Below are 15758 nucleotides of genomic sequence, written 5' to 3' on the forward strand. Positions count from 1 at the left end.
CAGAGGTGTGCAAGGAAGCGACTCTCAGGTCAGACGAGTGGAGAGAAAAGAAAATTGTAAATCTGTCCTAAAAACCAGCTTTAGCTCAAATCAGCTCTCATGCCCACTAAAGTTTGCCTCGTTCACTTTTGTTGTGCCTCTCAGCTGTCCCCTTGTCATATGACATGCATGTCATCACGACATGATGGCACGCTGAGGATCCGTATGGGGGGTGCCAAGGGCAGAGGGAGCTTTTGAAGGTGGACTCTCTAACAAGCTGGAGCTGGGCTTCTGTCAAACATCCCAACCCCATCACCACCACCACCTCTCTGCATCCCTGCAGCCGGCATTAATGCAAATTATAGTCTGATAATTTAATAACTCTGCCGGCTTGATCTGTCCTTTTTATTACAATTATCATCAGGCAGGGGGTTGCGTTCCATCATCAGAAAATAAACATCATCGATCATCCTTGTAATGATTAGACGCTGACAGGCCGAGCTACGCTTTGCATAAATGGGCTTTAATGTGGAGCTGGAAGAAGAGGAAGAGGTCGTTTTCAGATGTTCTCCGCTAACTTTGGCCTCGCGTCGGGGATATTAACCGCGCTGATAGTCACAGCAAGCCTCCCTTTTATGCGAGGAGAGCCGTTTCTTAAAGGATTACGTCAGGGGAGGCCGACTCCAGCTCAAATCTCCGAGCCAAGACATGCAGTCGGGGCCTGTTAAGTCTTTCCAGAAAAAGGCTGGAAGGTGCCAGAGCCATACACAGAGCTGGCACCTCAGCATCAGGGCCTCCCTGTTAATTGCAGTGGAAAATGATGCTGCATTTCCCGCCTGTTGAAGCAGCTTGTAAAGAAAACAAGGCCCCTACCCCCCCCCCCCATCCGAGGAGAAAAGCTTGATTTATAAACTCGGAGTCTTAAATACAAGAAAGAATAATCAGGCTTTGGAGGGTTCTTGGCACCAAGTGAGCTCATTTTCACCACGGGGAGAAAAACATTAACCAACTTAAATCACCGTTGCATCAGGTGCTGAATGTTTTATGCCGCCTGTGTTCTCTTTGTGTGCTCTTCTTGGCAAAGCCCCGCAGCGTGAAAATAATAAAGAATAAGCCTTTCTGAACAAGGTGTATCACGTTGCTCCTGCTCTGATTACTCTTCTGACAGGTTTGAGGAGAAATCAGGTATTTATGATTTGTGGTTAAAATTTACACACGCTTCGTTTCTCCGTTTTCACGGGCTATGAAATAATAGCTCCCTGCCAAAGCCTCGTCTTTGCCAGCGATGAAGGAGGAGGAGGAGGAAGAGGTGGGGGTAAAAATTGCGACACAAACACTCGGTGAGCAGCCGGCCTAAACACACAGAGCTGCTTTGTTCTCTGCCTTTTGCTATTTTGGCTTTGAAACGGCAAGAAAGGATGAACTCCCCTCTAGGATAACATGTTTTTTTTTTACTGCCTGACCACAACGGGATAACATCCTCCCAAAAAAAAAAATCCCCCCCAAAAAACAGCACCTTTCATGTGAAGACTCAGAGAAGAAATTTTCAAAACACACTCCACCGTTACACTGTCGACCAGATCTAAAGTGGCTGCGCCTCAGGTCGGGGACTCCTGAGTAAGGGTATCGTGGTGTCGCGGGGGCTCGAGGGTCATGAAACATTCGTGTTGGCAGGATCTCATCTCCCCATGTGGGGCTTTAATTGTCTCTGGAGCGCAAGACAATATTTAAAAGTTTTAAAACCTTCAGCAAGCACAAAATCAGAGGTCACTGTGCTAATGCAAGTGAAACAAACAAACTTTATTTAGAGCTGCAGCTTGTTAGTTTGAGCAGATTTAACAGTTTTTGTTTAAATTTCTGTTTTTCTACAGATTGCATATCAAATATGGCTGCAGCCACCATGCTGTCACCCCTTCATTTTGGTCTCACCTTTTCAAAGTTATGACAGTAGTGTTTTGCATACCACTATTTGTTTAAGCCAAAAGTTATCACATTTGGATGACAGGAGATGTTATCAGCTAATGCTAGCTATCTTAGTTGTGCAAACTGCTAAATAATGCTAGGTAACAGCCATAAAGTTATATTATAAAATTGCACCACAACTAGTGCAGAGATTTCTTGCCTGCAATTAACCACACAGCAATCATATTAGGCTGATACTGTCGGTAAAGATGCTTCAAAAGGCAGCAACACCACAAACTCAGTCTAGAGGTTCACTTCAGAGCCCCCCAGCTAGCTGAGGTGAAGCCTAGTAGACTGCTAGCATCTACACCTGCCTGTGGGGTGTAAGAAGCATGCCTGTCAGTGAAAGAAATCAAGCCAGTAATAATGCAAACTTTAAGGCTTCAAAAGGTTTAAACAGGTGAGTTGTAAATAAATTTCCCTCCTGTTAGATTTGGTTTGTGAAAATTAAAAATGTGTATTCCTCAACCAAAAACCTTGACACTTTGGCTGTTTGCATATTCTTGTGGTTGTGAGTGGAAGTGACAAATTTGTCTTCAAACAATATCCTTCTACTTTCCAAACTGTAGATAAACTGTGCAAAGTGTCACTTTCTGAAGCGTGCTGAGACACAACTTGTGCTTTTAAGGTGAACCTTCTCCATTTCTGGTTTGTGCAGCACTACGTAAGTTTTACTATCAAAAACCTGCAGGCAACCATTGAAGTCTGCTATAGCAACCAAAGCAATTACTGGAGCTTTTTGATGCAGCACCAAACACGATTTCACCCAGTGAGAGCTAGAAACATCCAGAAAATTCTTGCCAACCAGTTGGAGAATACACTTGGTTGTATCATGTCCAGTGTTGGGTGTAACGCATTACTGTAATTAAATTACTTTTCCACTGAAAAAGTAGAGTAACTAATTACTGTTCATTTTTAGGTATTTTAATTACAGTTACTTACAATGTACTTGCGTTACATTGTAAAATAATTAAATTCGCTGAATATCATTATTTAATTTCAATAATTAGAAAGCATCTGAAGGTGAGCTTAAAAAAAATGATTGCAGGCTACATTGTGGAAGAGATGTTACCGCTGCGTACTGTAGAGTCTCCATCTTTAAAAAAAATGTATTTATTATTTAAAGAATTTAATTTCTATTGTTTGCCCACTTTATAGGTTTATAGGGATTTTAAGAAGCATTTAGTTAAATTACTTATTTAGTAATTAAGTTATTTTTCTGACACAGTAATTAGATAAGTATTTTAAATACAATATTGACTAAGTAATTAGTAATTAATTACTTTTTTAAAGTAACTTACCCAACACTGATCATGTCCAATATGGCGGACAACTCTTGAGCAATGTGTTCATAACGTAACATGAGAAACCTCAATAGAGAAAAGAGCTGTTTGTGTACCAGGCCGTAAACCTGTTTGCTTCGGCTGTAAAGCTAGACAGTTGTACATGGAGTCTATGGGCACTGACTGATTTTTGGAGCCATCCAACATAGAGGAAGTGTAGAGTTGGCTGTTTTTTTATTTTATTTTGCAGGCCTTGATGTTTCTGTTTCCTACACATTTATACCAAAAAGCTTGCATCATCTCAAATTGCTGGGCATAAGGTTTGAACCACTATCACTGGTTGTGGGAGGGGCAAAAATTCTCCAGTAAACATTTGGTCTGCTAGGACTTTCGTTCTCACTGAAAAGTAGTGCACCATAATCCATGCCCATCAATCCTGTCAAAAGAGGGTATAATTTTTTAATCTATTTCAGTTACAAAGTTAAATCCTTAAGATCCACATTTTTTTTCCTCACACATGTGTAGCACTCTTTGATTTCCCTCAGTGACCAACACTAGTATTTACATTTCATTCATTTTTCTATTATTTGTTTTTTCTTTGAAAATAAGATGTTGTTTTTGTTCGTACAGAAATTTCTTGCAGATGTATTTGCGCAAATATATTCACTTGAGTGAACAGACTGAAAATCCAAACCGAGGACAATTCAATATGCACCTTTTTCCTCCACAGTCTTTGTACACATTGGGATCTCCACATTTCTTTCTTGGTATCCAGATGATGTTCAAGAAGAGGATGTTGAGTTAAAGTCACGTGTTGTGCTTGAACGTGCTCCTCTGCCACTCGCTCACACATGTGAGTCACCGTCTGAAGCCTCTCTGTGTTGTTTGGTTTTGAAGTCCTTCTGCTGTGATTTGGGGGAAAACGGGGAATTCTCTACATTCATCTATTCCTCTGGCACGTTGCACTTAAAAGCAGCAGAGCCCCATTAGCTGCTGCCCTCTTTTCTTTATTTTCTTTTCCCCCCTCTGCTGGATCTTTTCTGTCCAGCTGGCTCCCAACCAGAAGCTCCTGTTCCCTCCGAGACCTGTTTCAAACACTTTAAAAAAAACAAAGATAGAAAGAGGGAAAGGACAACAGACAGAACAGAACTGAAGTCCTCAGCCTGCTTAATGATCACTCGCCTGTGATGTTCAAGGGCCCGTCTGGATTCGACTTCTGGTCTAAGAGTGTTTTTCAGTCAGATGCTGGAGTGTATTTGGGTAATCGGCCCTTTATGTTTCATTCAAATTTTATCTTTGCATAGATTCTGATCAAGATATATGACTTACACTCTTTTCTTGAGGATGGATTTTGGCTGTTTCTGCAGTTCTTACTGATGTTCCTGGTGAAATTACATGTAATCGATTTATTTGGATACTTTGATGTGAAATTCTTTAAAACTATTTGAACTTTTTTAAAAATGTTGTGCATTACAAAAACCTCTCACAAGTTATGTTGCCTCTGAAAACAGAAATGTAGTTCTTTGACTAGTTAAATTACTGAATAAAGCAACAAGGACAGTTTGTTCACATCTGACATTTTTTACTTAATGATTATAGTTTGAACAACAAAAGAATGAAAGAAAGAATGAAGAGTCTTCTTTTAGGTTTAGTTGAATTTAGTGTTTTGTGTTGTGTGTATATCAACAAACACAACATTTTTTTAATAATTCATCTGTGGCAGCATAGGGACATGGAGGCTAGCAGAGTCCTAGAATCCATCATCTAGGCGGGGTCTTTCTGTGTGGAGTTCACATGTTCTCCTCGTATTTGCGTGGGTTCTATGTGGGTCCTTGACTTCCCCCCCAGTCCAAAATCAGGCACTTAGTGAGGTTAGATTTATTGGTGTTTCTAAATTGACCTAGGCGTGAATGCGAGTGTGAATGGTTTTGCATGTTTCTGTGTTGGCACTGTGACAGGCTGGCGACCTGTCCAGGGAGTAAGCCCTTGGTAGCTGGGATAGCCCCCTTGTGACCCTGAACTGGATAAATGGAAGAAAATGGATAATTCACCTGTTTAGATTATATTGAAGCTTTGCTCTATTAGGGGACTGACTGTGAGGTGGATGGTGACACAGGCAACTCTAGCTGTTAGCTGTCAGCTAGGTTTCACCTCAGCTAACTGAAGTCACTGTACTAAACCATGTTTGCATTGATTTGTAATGAATTTAAACACATCATCATCATCATAGAGTAATTGTGTATAATCTATAAATTGTAACATTTTTATCCATTTTGGTGCAAGTTATAAAAACGTCACACTGTGATATGATTCCTAGAACAACAACTTGTGCTTTGTGCACTGGAAACGTTGAATTAGGAAGTGTGTCATCAGTCACAGCAGCTAATTGGAAAAAGAAGGATAGAAGAAGAAAAATGAAGAAAATGTCCTTTTGCAAACACTGATGAAGTGTTGTTAAGGTTTTTTTTTGTTTATATATTGCCGTAACTATCCATCCATAAACTCTGGACAGTTCACCAGACTGTCATGTCATAAATATTATCACAAATCTTCTTGAAATATTGTGATATAATTTGGAGGCTCTATCGGTCACGTCTAGTTGTTGGTATGTTTTTGTTTGTTTTGTTTTGTGTGTGTGTGTGTGTGTGTGTGTGTGTGTGTGTGTGTGTGTGTGTGTGTGTGTGTGTGTGTGTGTGTGTGTGTGTGTTTTAACAAGAATCTGTCAGAATCTGACCTTTAAAACAGATTGTTGACAAAGTGAATCATGGTCTCAGACATCGGAGGACTTTGGAAAAAGACTAATATGTTTTTCAGTCCAGCGTCTGGACTTTAATTTTTTCAATATTCACAAGTTTTCTAACTTGTGCATTTACAATGACAAGTGAATTTACTGTTAAGTAGGTCTGTTAAGTTTTGACTTGCACATCTGTATTTTCAGTGAAATCTTTCCAAAGTGTTTTCTTTTTTTATCATTTATAACAAGTAATACTCAACACGCCAGCTGTTTTTCTGTGCCTCTCAGCAACATCACACACACTATAACCAGCTAATGTAACAAAGTGATCTCTACATAAAATCCTGTAGTCATGACTGAATCTCATAATCTGAGAGCTTGCTGCTATATCAGTGGCACAAACCCACCCATCAGAAAAACAGTGGCAGGTTGCTTGAAGTGTTTCTGACTCCCCTCACAGTCCCTGAAAAAAGCTTCAAAAGTTACGCAAACCTAAACCATCCATTTCAGAATGCGTCAGGACATAAACCTGCAAAATGCATGTTTTTATCAAGCTTGGAGCTTCATATTATACATCCAGAAGAAAGATCCAAACTGTAGGTTACTTTAATGAGCATGAAGTTGTTGATAAAAAGCAAAAACACACCTCTGGTGTGCCTTTGTATAAAGTCAGAAACCCTTAAATCGTGCAGAAAAGCCTAACAAGCCATTCCCCTCCTGTCTTTGAGAAAACACTGAGATTCAGAAAAACAAACTCCCCAAACACACAGGCAGAAAAAATACCAAGATCATGCCCTCAATTATCGCAAGAAGAAATTCAGACCAGATGCACGCTGGGATTTGATCCACATCCAAACAACACGGCTGCTTTGGGTTGCAGAATCCTACAGGGGCCCATCAGAGGTCTCTGAAGACCCCAAGGTCTGACCTGAGGGCCGACTGAGACAACCCCATAAATTCCAAACTCACATCTCAGAGGAACTGATCAGACTGAGTGGAGATCAAACTGCTTCCTGCACAGAGAAGAAACACTGCAGTATCGACTTAGTTCAGGGGCCACATACAACCTATTTTGACCTCAAGGAGACAGCTCCAGCAAAAGCAGTGGAATACCCCATTAACTCTGATTTTCATTCACCCCAGCTCTATGATTTTGTGTTTGGGCTCTACTAGAGCAGCTTCCAAATATTCAGCTCATACTGGGCCTTTGGTTGCAGCTATTTAGTTCAATTCATTTCAGTTCAGTTCTTTGTTTTAGCTGCTTTACCTCCGCCCTCTTCAAGGCAGCTTTCTTTTTTCATTGGCTGCCCCTCATGAGCTGGGTGCAGCATAACCAGATTTCAACATCAGTAACTTTGATGTAACTTTGGTCTTAAAGGTTTAAAAGTTAAAAAAAAAACTTTTAAAAGTCTTAAATACAAATTTGTTAACTCATTCACTGCCAGCCATTTTCAAATCAGGTAACTCCCCACTGCCAGGGTTTTTGAGCATTTTTACTCATTTTTGAAGAGCCACAGAAAACTGTGTGTTATGATCATATAAACGCTGAACCTACCAAAATGAAGAACAGACTCTCTTCTTTCATCCAAAAAAAAAAAGCTTGTTTCTACCATTTTCCATTCTTTAGTAATCAGCTGTAGAAGAGAGGTGGGTTCCACCAAAAATGCCTGTTTTGACCAAAAAAAGGGAGAAAACGAGCTTTTTGTGAAAAATACATTTCAAGCAGAAAAGTGCCTTTGACACTAATATTTCTTGCTTTGTGACACCTCTAACATATAAAATAGTTTTTCACTTCTATAAAACAAAAATAACACTGAGAAAGGTTGTGTTTTATCAAAACAATTTATTTACAAATATATGAAAAAATAAAATGTACATAGTGAAACATTTATTCACAATGAATAATTCACTTTTGTGTGGTAATCATTATAACACTTTCCGGGATGCAAGGGCACACAACAAGACTTGCACCACATTTTTGTCTCACTGCGCAATCCCTTACGTGCGCAAACCCTGCACCTCCTTGCAGGTCTACTTTTACTGCTGGTGGGCTTCAGTTTTTCAAGTTGGTGCCTGCCTAGGTCACCGTCTAGCCTGCTATCAGGGTCGGTGTTGTAAGGTGCCCTTGGGGTTTTTCTGCCTTTCCAGTCACCTTCCCCTTCAAATCCCACACCTGCCCCCTCCCATTGAAAAACGTAATTGACGTCTATAGACGTCAATTACGGTCCCGCCCCTCATCACGCCCCTCATCACGCTCTATAGACGTCAATGGCAGTCAACGTAAGTTTTTCAATTGACGTCTATAGACGTCAATGGCAGTGAATGAGTTAATATAATGTCTTAAAAAGGATTAAAATGTCTTAAATTCAATTTTGATGAGTGTTAAGTCTCCAGTAAGTCTCCACTTTTTCTAACTTGAAAGGCAACTTCTAATTCATATTTCAGTGTATTCATTCAAATAAATTGTCTGATTAAATGTTGAGCTAACATTAGCTTGAATAATGTTGGATACGACGGTGACTCACTACTCCATCTGGTGGTTTAAAGTAATATTACATGACAGTGCATCACAGCTCTGTTTGAACAAAATAAGTTTCCACACATAAAATTCGCTTGTTACATGATGGTTAATGTCACTGATGGTCAGTCGCTAATGGACATTCTGGTTGCCTAGGTAATCCTATATTCTATTTACCATATGTTATATGTTAGTCATCACTGTCCTTCATTTTCATTGGTATTGGCTTCAGTCACTTGCATCATAGTTGGAAGCTTACTGCCAAAAGTTATTTCGCCCATTGTTATTTCATGTCACCAAGTATCTTTCATATTTCACGATCTGCTGCTGTGATTTACTTCTTGTGTGGACGCCCCTTTTGCTGACATAACTAAATTAATGCTTAAGAATTAACAACTTACCTCAGGGGGGTCAAAAATGTGGCCCAGGGTCCTGCTAAACAGTCCAACTTTGCTTGTGGGATGCCATTTCTACAACATTTATTGTTAATCTTTTTTGTGTGCATTTTAGTAAATTAACACAAAAATTCTGTTTTTTAATTTGATGACAAGCCCGGATATTGAGCTGCCAGAGTTTTTCTGTAAATTTACACAGTTATTTCTTGAAGTTTAGGCTTGAACAGCCATCCTGATGGGCTTCTTTCATTTACTGCAACAGTATTTCTGTATACTGTAGAAATAAAATGTGAAGTCTGATATCTTTGCAGTGAAAAAGGAGAATTGTAAAGAGTTCATCTGTTGCTTGGTGTTATACAGGCTAAATTTACTTGTTAAGGTCAAATTGGGCTGTATGTGCCCCACAGTGTGAATGTCACAGCTGTTGTTGTTTCACATTCTGTTGATAGTTTTAAATTGTTCTTTAGAAGCAGAAAAAGTAGACTTTCCTGTTCTTTCGTATGAACACGTGAAATGTAGAAGGTGCTAAAGGCGAGTGTTGCAGCAGAGTCAGGCTGCAGTGGATCCTGCTCTGTTAAATAATCATGATGAATAATGAAGGTGTGAGTCGGCCCTCCTGGGCGGACATTTAGTGTCAACTTGACAGCTCTCGGAGCAGCTCGGGGACGAGGGGGAGATGAAGTTGTCTCCATATTAAGCAGGCAGATTAGACCCATTAAATGGAGGGCAGCGTGATGAGGGGCGGGACCAGGACCTCCGGGGTCTGCATCTCATCAGGTGAGACAGGGTGGTGGGGGGAGGCTCTGGCCCGCCTCCACCGCACCTCACGTCTTCCGCAAACTGGAACTGACCCCGCGCTTCTGCTAGCCTCCGCCGCAGCTCGGCCCGGCCCTTCCCATCATGCACAGGGGCTGCGTCAAGCTCCCATGAGTCTCGGCTCGCTCCCTGCCATCTGCCGTGATTTATAGAAAACGGCCGATGATTTATGGGCCAGTCATCTCACAATGAAGTTGTTCTCTTTCATTTGTGCGACCTCCCGACCCAGCCGCCACTCCCAGCCAGGTTGGGGAAATGCGCGCTAATCATACACTATGAGGGCTTTTAAACAGGAGGAGCCGGGCGGGTGGAGGTGCAAACAGAGGGCCTTTAATCAAATTAATTTCCAGCAGCATGTGCATACTGATGAAACAGGCGGGCCTGAGAGATGCCAGTGCAACCGCTTCAAGGTCTGATGGCAGAAAGAAGACTCGGGCAGTCAGTCTCATCCCCATGCCTCGCTTTGATCCATGTATGAAATGCTCCGTTAGGAGCCAGTGATCCACGGGATGTGTTTAAATATTTATGCTGTGTCACTGTGGAGCTTGTAAACTAAAGAGTTAGGCCCCGTAGATCAGCTGTAACTACCAATATGACCCATCAGATCCAAAAACATCCACCTCAGAGGGGTTTCCATCTAAAGGAGGAGCTCAGTGGCAAAAATCTGTCTGTTTCTTTACCACTCTGACTGACTTTTCAGTCCATCAGGGATGCTCGAGGAGATGCCACATACAGTGACTACAGTACAAGCTGTGCTGCAGGGAATATAGAGGCAGATACCTTCTTAAACCCACTGGAGGAAAGGCTTAAAAAATCTTTACCAGGCAGATCAAATTTAGAAATCGGAGTATTGAAAGTTTAGCCTGGCACTCAAAGCTGATGGTAGCCTCAGGTCTGTACTCTGAAAACTTGGGATTAAACCTAAAGTTAGCTCACTAAGGCTCAAATCCTGCTTCAGAGCTATGAAGACACAGACCTAACCTGCTGCAGAGCAGAAGAGCACACCTATTGACAAATCAGATCACTGGAAAATAGCATCACCGTCACTGGAAGATCCGTCAGAATACAGGAGACCGTTTGAAGGAGAAGTGTGAAACATGTTTTACTTTGCAGGCTACAAACAACAATGAGAAGTTCATTCTAAAAAGGTTTTTAAAAGGCCGAAGCACAAAGTCAAAGACATGCTTTTAAAAATATACCTCACAGTACAGTCTTATTTAATGATCATGCCACAAAAAAGACGAAGAACAGCCTGAGATATCTTCAGATGAACAGTAAATCTTACTTTTCACACATCTGAGTCTGCTGCCATTACATGTTTGTTACAGTTCATAACAACAGTATTTTTATGTCTTCATGATTCCAACTGCTCATCAACATCTAGAAATATCTAAAACCTCCCAAACATTTTCACTCCAAAAGGAACAGAAATCGATTTCATTGAAATATTGGATGGATTTGATGAATTCCTTTGATCTTCCTCTAATGAGCATCAATAAGGAATAAAGATCCATGGGAGCAACTTTATTTCTTTGTTTTTATTTCTTCTGGCTGCAAAATTATTTCCAAACATTTTCATTGTTCTGTGAGCTTTAAAGCAGACTTCAGTCTAAAACAACACCTGAGCCTTGAAAGTGTTAGCTGATATAAAACCAGCATGTAGGCCTCCTTGAATTTGACTGTTTAGTTCTGCAGGGTTTGGAGCTGGAAGAACACGATTCAAACTGTGTAGCACGCCATAAGAAAACATCTCAGCAGCACCTGAATTTAACTGAATAAAAAACTATTTGATCTGAGCACACTCAGAGTTATTATAGATTTGAGAAGCTTTGACACCATGAGGGAGGTGGTTTGCTGGACTCATGAGGATCCTGCCTCATTTTACAAACACCTTACTGAAACAGAGAGCTGCTAAACTCACCACTCCTTATACCAATTATGCGTCACACAACTTCCAACGCAGAATGAAACCAGGTAGACAAGGTGAATATCAGCTGATATCAATGACGCTGTCAGTCCCTAACAATACAGACTAACAAAAGTGAAAAGTCTCAAACCAGAACTGAGGGATCCTCAGGGGATTAATCCTGTGACTTCTACTGTGGGAGAAAATGAAGCTGAGCTCCACAGTGGCCTCGCAAACAGCATCATGGGGATTTTTATTTAAAGAGTGAGAAAAGGGGAGCAAAGAAAATAATTCCAAAATAAAACCAACATGTGCTGCACAGTGAAGCTGAAATAAACTCTCAGAGTGAAACACTGAAGCAGCTCTGATGAGCTGAATAATCACTAATCAAACACACACACACACGAGTTTAAATGGTTCAAATAAAGCACAGCAGCAGAGACAAAGCTGCCCTGGCTCAGAGCGCCCTCTGTTGGATTTTCACTCAAAGTGCTGTATTTACATTTACAGCTGTCTTAACCTTCCTGCCTTCTTGGGACCTTTTTGTGCCACTGCTATGTGTTAAATGGCTGCCATTTCCACTGTGTTCAGTGGAATATAACCAAACTTGCCACAGGATAGTTTTTACCTGTCAATGTTAATATTCCAGTGTGAATTCCTTAAATCAGCCTAAAATGGCTGAGCAGCAGAAATCCCCACACCCATCACCCTGGGGACCATTTTCTGCCCATTGACTTCCATTATAAACGCTATTTTTCAACCCCAAATTATCATCATATGATTTTATTTTTTCTTCTTTTCTTGGATGTCAATGAAGACTCAGGGCCTTGAAGTTTTAATTTTTAAATTGCAAAAAAAATGCAAAAAAAATAATGGCAGGTCAAAATGTATGTTGGTGCCAATCTTTGGTCCATCTAAAGGCCTACTTATAATGACAATCACATATTACTTCAACTGGTTTTTTGTGGAAATATTTAGTTTCGTTTTTTGGTTTTTGGGGCTTATAACACAGGGCGCTCATGTAATAACACTGGGATTTGAAGGGTTAAAACAACGAAAATATAATTAAAACTTTACATGAATATTTCAGGGAGAAGTAGTTTTACAAGGTTGGCTAATTTAAAGTGGAATAAAATATGGATATATGGTCTTTTTATGGCGTGGCTGAGAATGGTCCCTAGGGTGATGGGTGTGAGTTTTTTAAAGGATGGCAGGAGGGTTAATGCAGGCTGAACATCAGAGAGGAAAAATAATGAATCAAAACTTAAGTACCCAAACCAAAACTTTACATGTGCATCATGAACGAGTCACAGGGATGAGAAGGAAAAAGGACGAGTTGAAGGTGTTAGTAGGATGTCATTATCTTCTGATCAATTATCTCAATCTGCTCCAAAAAACCAAAACAAACAAACAAAAAAAGAACTTCTTACAAATGTATTTATGACTTGCATCTCTCTGAAGGTTTACAATGGCTAATTCTGAAGTGAGCCATTGTAAACCTGAAGTGAAGTGAAGACTGAAGCTCTGGAGCTGATCATCATCAAAGAAACCATCAAACAAGATGATAGAAGTTCTGATATTTATTCATTTCATTGTGAACAAGTGTGTTGTACTTGTTAAAACAATAGAACAGTTTCTCCATCCTGTTTTTGATATTTCACACCAGGTGAATGAAAATAATGTAATTCTAACATTTGTATTCATGTCCATGGACAGTATATGCTTTAATATCTGTGCCTTTAAACATTAAAAGGAAAGAAGAGGTGAGTTTCTATTTATACAGACTGGATTTATCCTCAAATGGATAATTTTCTTAAACTTCGGAACAGTTTAAAAGCAGGAATCAACTAAAGCTCAGCTTGTTCTGCAGCTTCTGACCGAATCTTGTGGTCTTCATCAGGTGCATTTTGCTGGGTTCTGTTTATAGGACTTCTTCTCTGGCTTGGCTTAAACTTTGATTGATCCACATTCCCCATGGAAAACGATTTGACTGACTGATTGACAGGACATATGATCAGAGGTGCAGAGTTATCATTATCATCATCATTGACCCCGGGACAGAAGAATGGGTAGAGTTTCCCGGTGAAGGAGCAGCCAGGAAAGGAGTAGACAAGAACTGCACGATCTATATCATAAAAGGAGACCAGACCCTCCTCATAATCCACAAACACCCCCACCTTCTCAGGATAAGACTGAAGCAGGAGATGGACTTCAGGATCCTCAAGAGCCACACAAATGTTTTCATATACTCCTACAGTCCAGTAACCTTTCTCAGGACTCGGTATGATTTCTTGTTTCCTGTTGACTGACTCTCTGACTACTCCTAAAGCCCATTCAGTCTTTTCTTTAACCTGAACTTCAAAATAAAATCTGCCTGAAGAGAAACTCTTCTTTCCTAAAACAACAAGCTCTTCAGAAAATCTCTCTGGGTTGTCTGGATGATCATTCTCCTCTTGACCACAGTGTACTTTTTTTCCATCATCAGACAGGATGAGATAAGGATGTGCTGTATCAGGATCGAGAGTCACATCCACTGCATACTGCTGGACCCTCTTCAGTTCAGCCTCAAACAGCTTCTTCATGTCTTTACTGAATATCTCCTTCAGCTGATCCACAGCTCTCACCACAGTCCCCTCATATGATGGTGGATGGATACTGACCTCTGTCAAGTCCTTGGTGGTTGGAGCAGCTTTCAGGGATGAGAAGCTTTGGAGGAGGTGGAGGTGATCTTTAGAGCGTGAGAGCTGCTCCAACTCAGAGCTTCTCTTCATCAGCTCAGAGATTTCCTGTTCCAGATCTGTGATGAAACCTTCAGCCTGTTTCTCTTTTGTTTCCTGTTTCTCTTCAATCTCCTTTATGAGCTCGTTCAGACGTCTGTCAACAGACTCCTTCAGAGCAGTGAAGACCTGAACACCTTCTGCTTTCTCTCTGTCTGCAGCATCTTTACTCATCTTCACTGACTCTTTGATCTCCTGAATCTTCAGTCGTCTCTTCTGGATCATCTGTTCAATTTCAGCCTCAGTCTCCCCCAGCCCTGCCTTCTTTCCTTCATATTCTTCTCTCAGAGGAACAAACTCATGAGTCTTGTGGTCAAAAACACAGCAGAGCATGCAGACACATGTCTGATCGTTCTTACAGAACAGCTCCAGAGGTTTATCATGCTTCATACACATCCTGCTTTCCAGGTTCTCCTCAGGATCGATCAGCTGATGTCTTTTCAGCCGTGAAGCTGTCAGGTGAGGCTCCAGGTGAGTCTGACAGTAGGAGGCCAGACACACCAGGCAGGACCTCAGGGCCTTCAGTTTGGTTCCAGTGCAGATGTCACAGGGAACTTCTCCTGGTTTGGCAGCTTGTTGCTCTGAGCTGCTGCTGCTGACTTTCTGCTGAGTTTCATGTCTGAACTGAGAAACCATCTCAGAGACAAATGTGTTGATGTGCAGCTCAGGTCTGGTCTGAAAGACCTTTTTACACACAGGGCACTGACACCTCTCACTGATATCCCAGTGTTGACTGATGCAGTTTTTGCAGAAGTTGTGTCCACATGGTGTGGAGACTGGATCAGTGAAGACATTCAGACAGATGGAGCACAGAAACTGATCTTCAGATAGAAGACAGCTGGCAGCAGACATGTCTGCACCCTGAACAAGAAAAAAAAGAAAATTTGTTCATTTTTAAATTTATTAATTCACATAACACTACACTTATATTTTTCTTTCTTTAAATATAGGATTTACAGGCTCTTGGTTTAGAATTAATTAACTCATACAATCACATAATACTGTATTCTAAAATAATTTTGCACATTTTAGTTTTTCCTGTTATATTTATGATTTAATCTTTCTGTGTTTTCTGAGTTACCTTAGTGGCAGTTGCTCCAAGACCCTTGGTTGATGAGCTAAGAGGTGGAATAGGGGCGGAGCAAGCATATATGGAGACCTGCAAATTGGGTCATACCACAACTCTGGATCAATTTGTTATGTTAGTTTCAATAAGGTTTTGTGTGTTCTACCTCTTTTTGTGTGTGCACTATTTAAGTTTTGTTTAGGTATTGAGTTAGTAGAATTGTTTGTTGTCAGCTTTTGAATAGTGTTCTGTTACTTTGGCCCAAGATTTAGATTTTGCTGTATAATTTAACCCAAGGGCGTAGATTTGGCATGGACGGAAG

At 40.7% G+C, this 15758-nt stretch overlaps 1 protein-coding gene across 1 annotated transcript; it reads right to left on the reverse strand.

Annotated features, from left to right (window-relative positions):
• Positions 1–13420: 13420 nt before the first annotated feature.
• LOC146607999 (E3 ubiquitin-protein ligase TRIM21-like) lies at positions 13421–15222 on the reverse strand. The gene has a single exon (XM_085347769.1). It carries the CDS (start codon positions 15220–15222, stop codon positions 13441–13443), a length of 1782 nt encoding a protein of 593 aa, XP_085203895.1. The 3' UTR covers positions 13421–13440.
• Positions 15223–15758: the final 536 nt, after the last annotated feature.

The sequence above is a fragment of the Diplotaxodon limnothrissa genome, linkage group LG23 (assembly GCF_057381915.1).
Source record: "Diplotaxodon limnothrissa isolate DT_005_m linkage group LG23, D_limnothrissa_male_GT1.1, whole genome shotgun sequence".
NCBI classification, from domain to species: Eukaryota; Metazoa; Chordata; class Actinopteri; order Cichliformes; family Cichlidae; genus Diplotaxodon; species Diplotaxodon limnothrissa.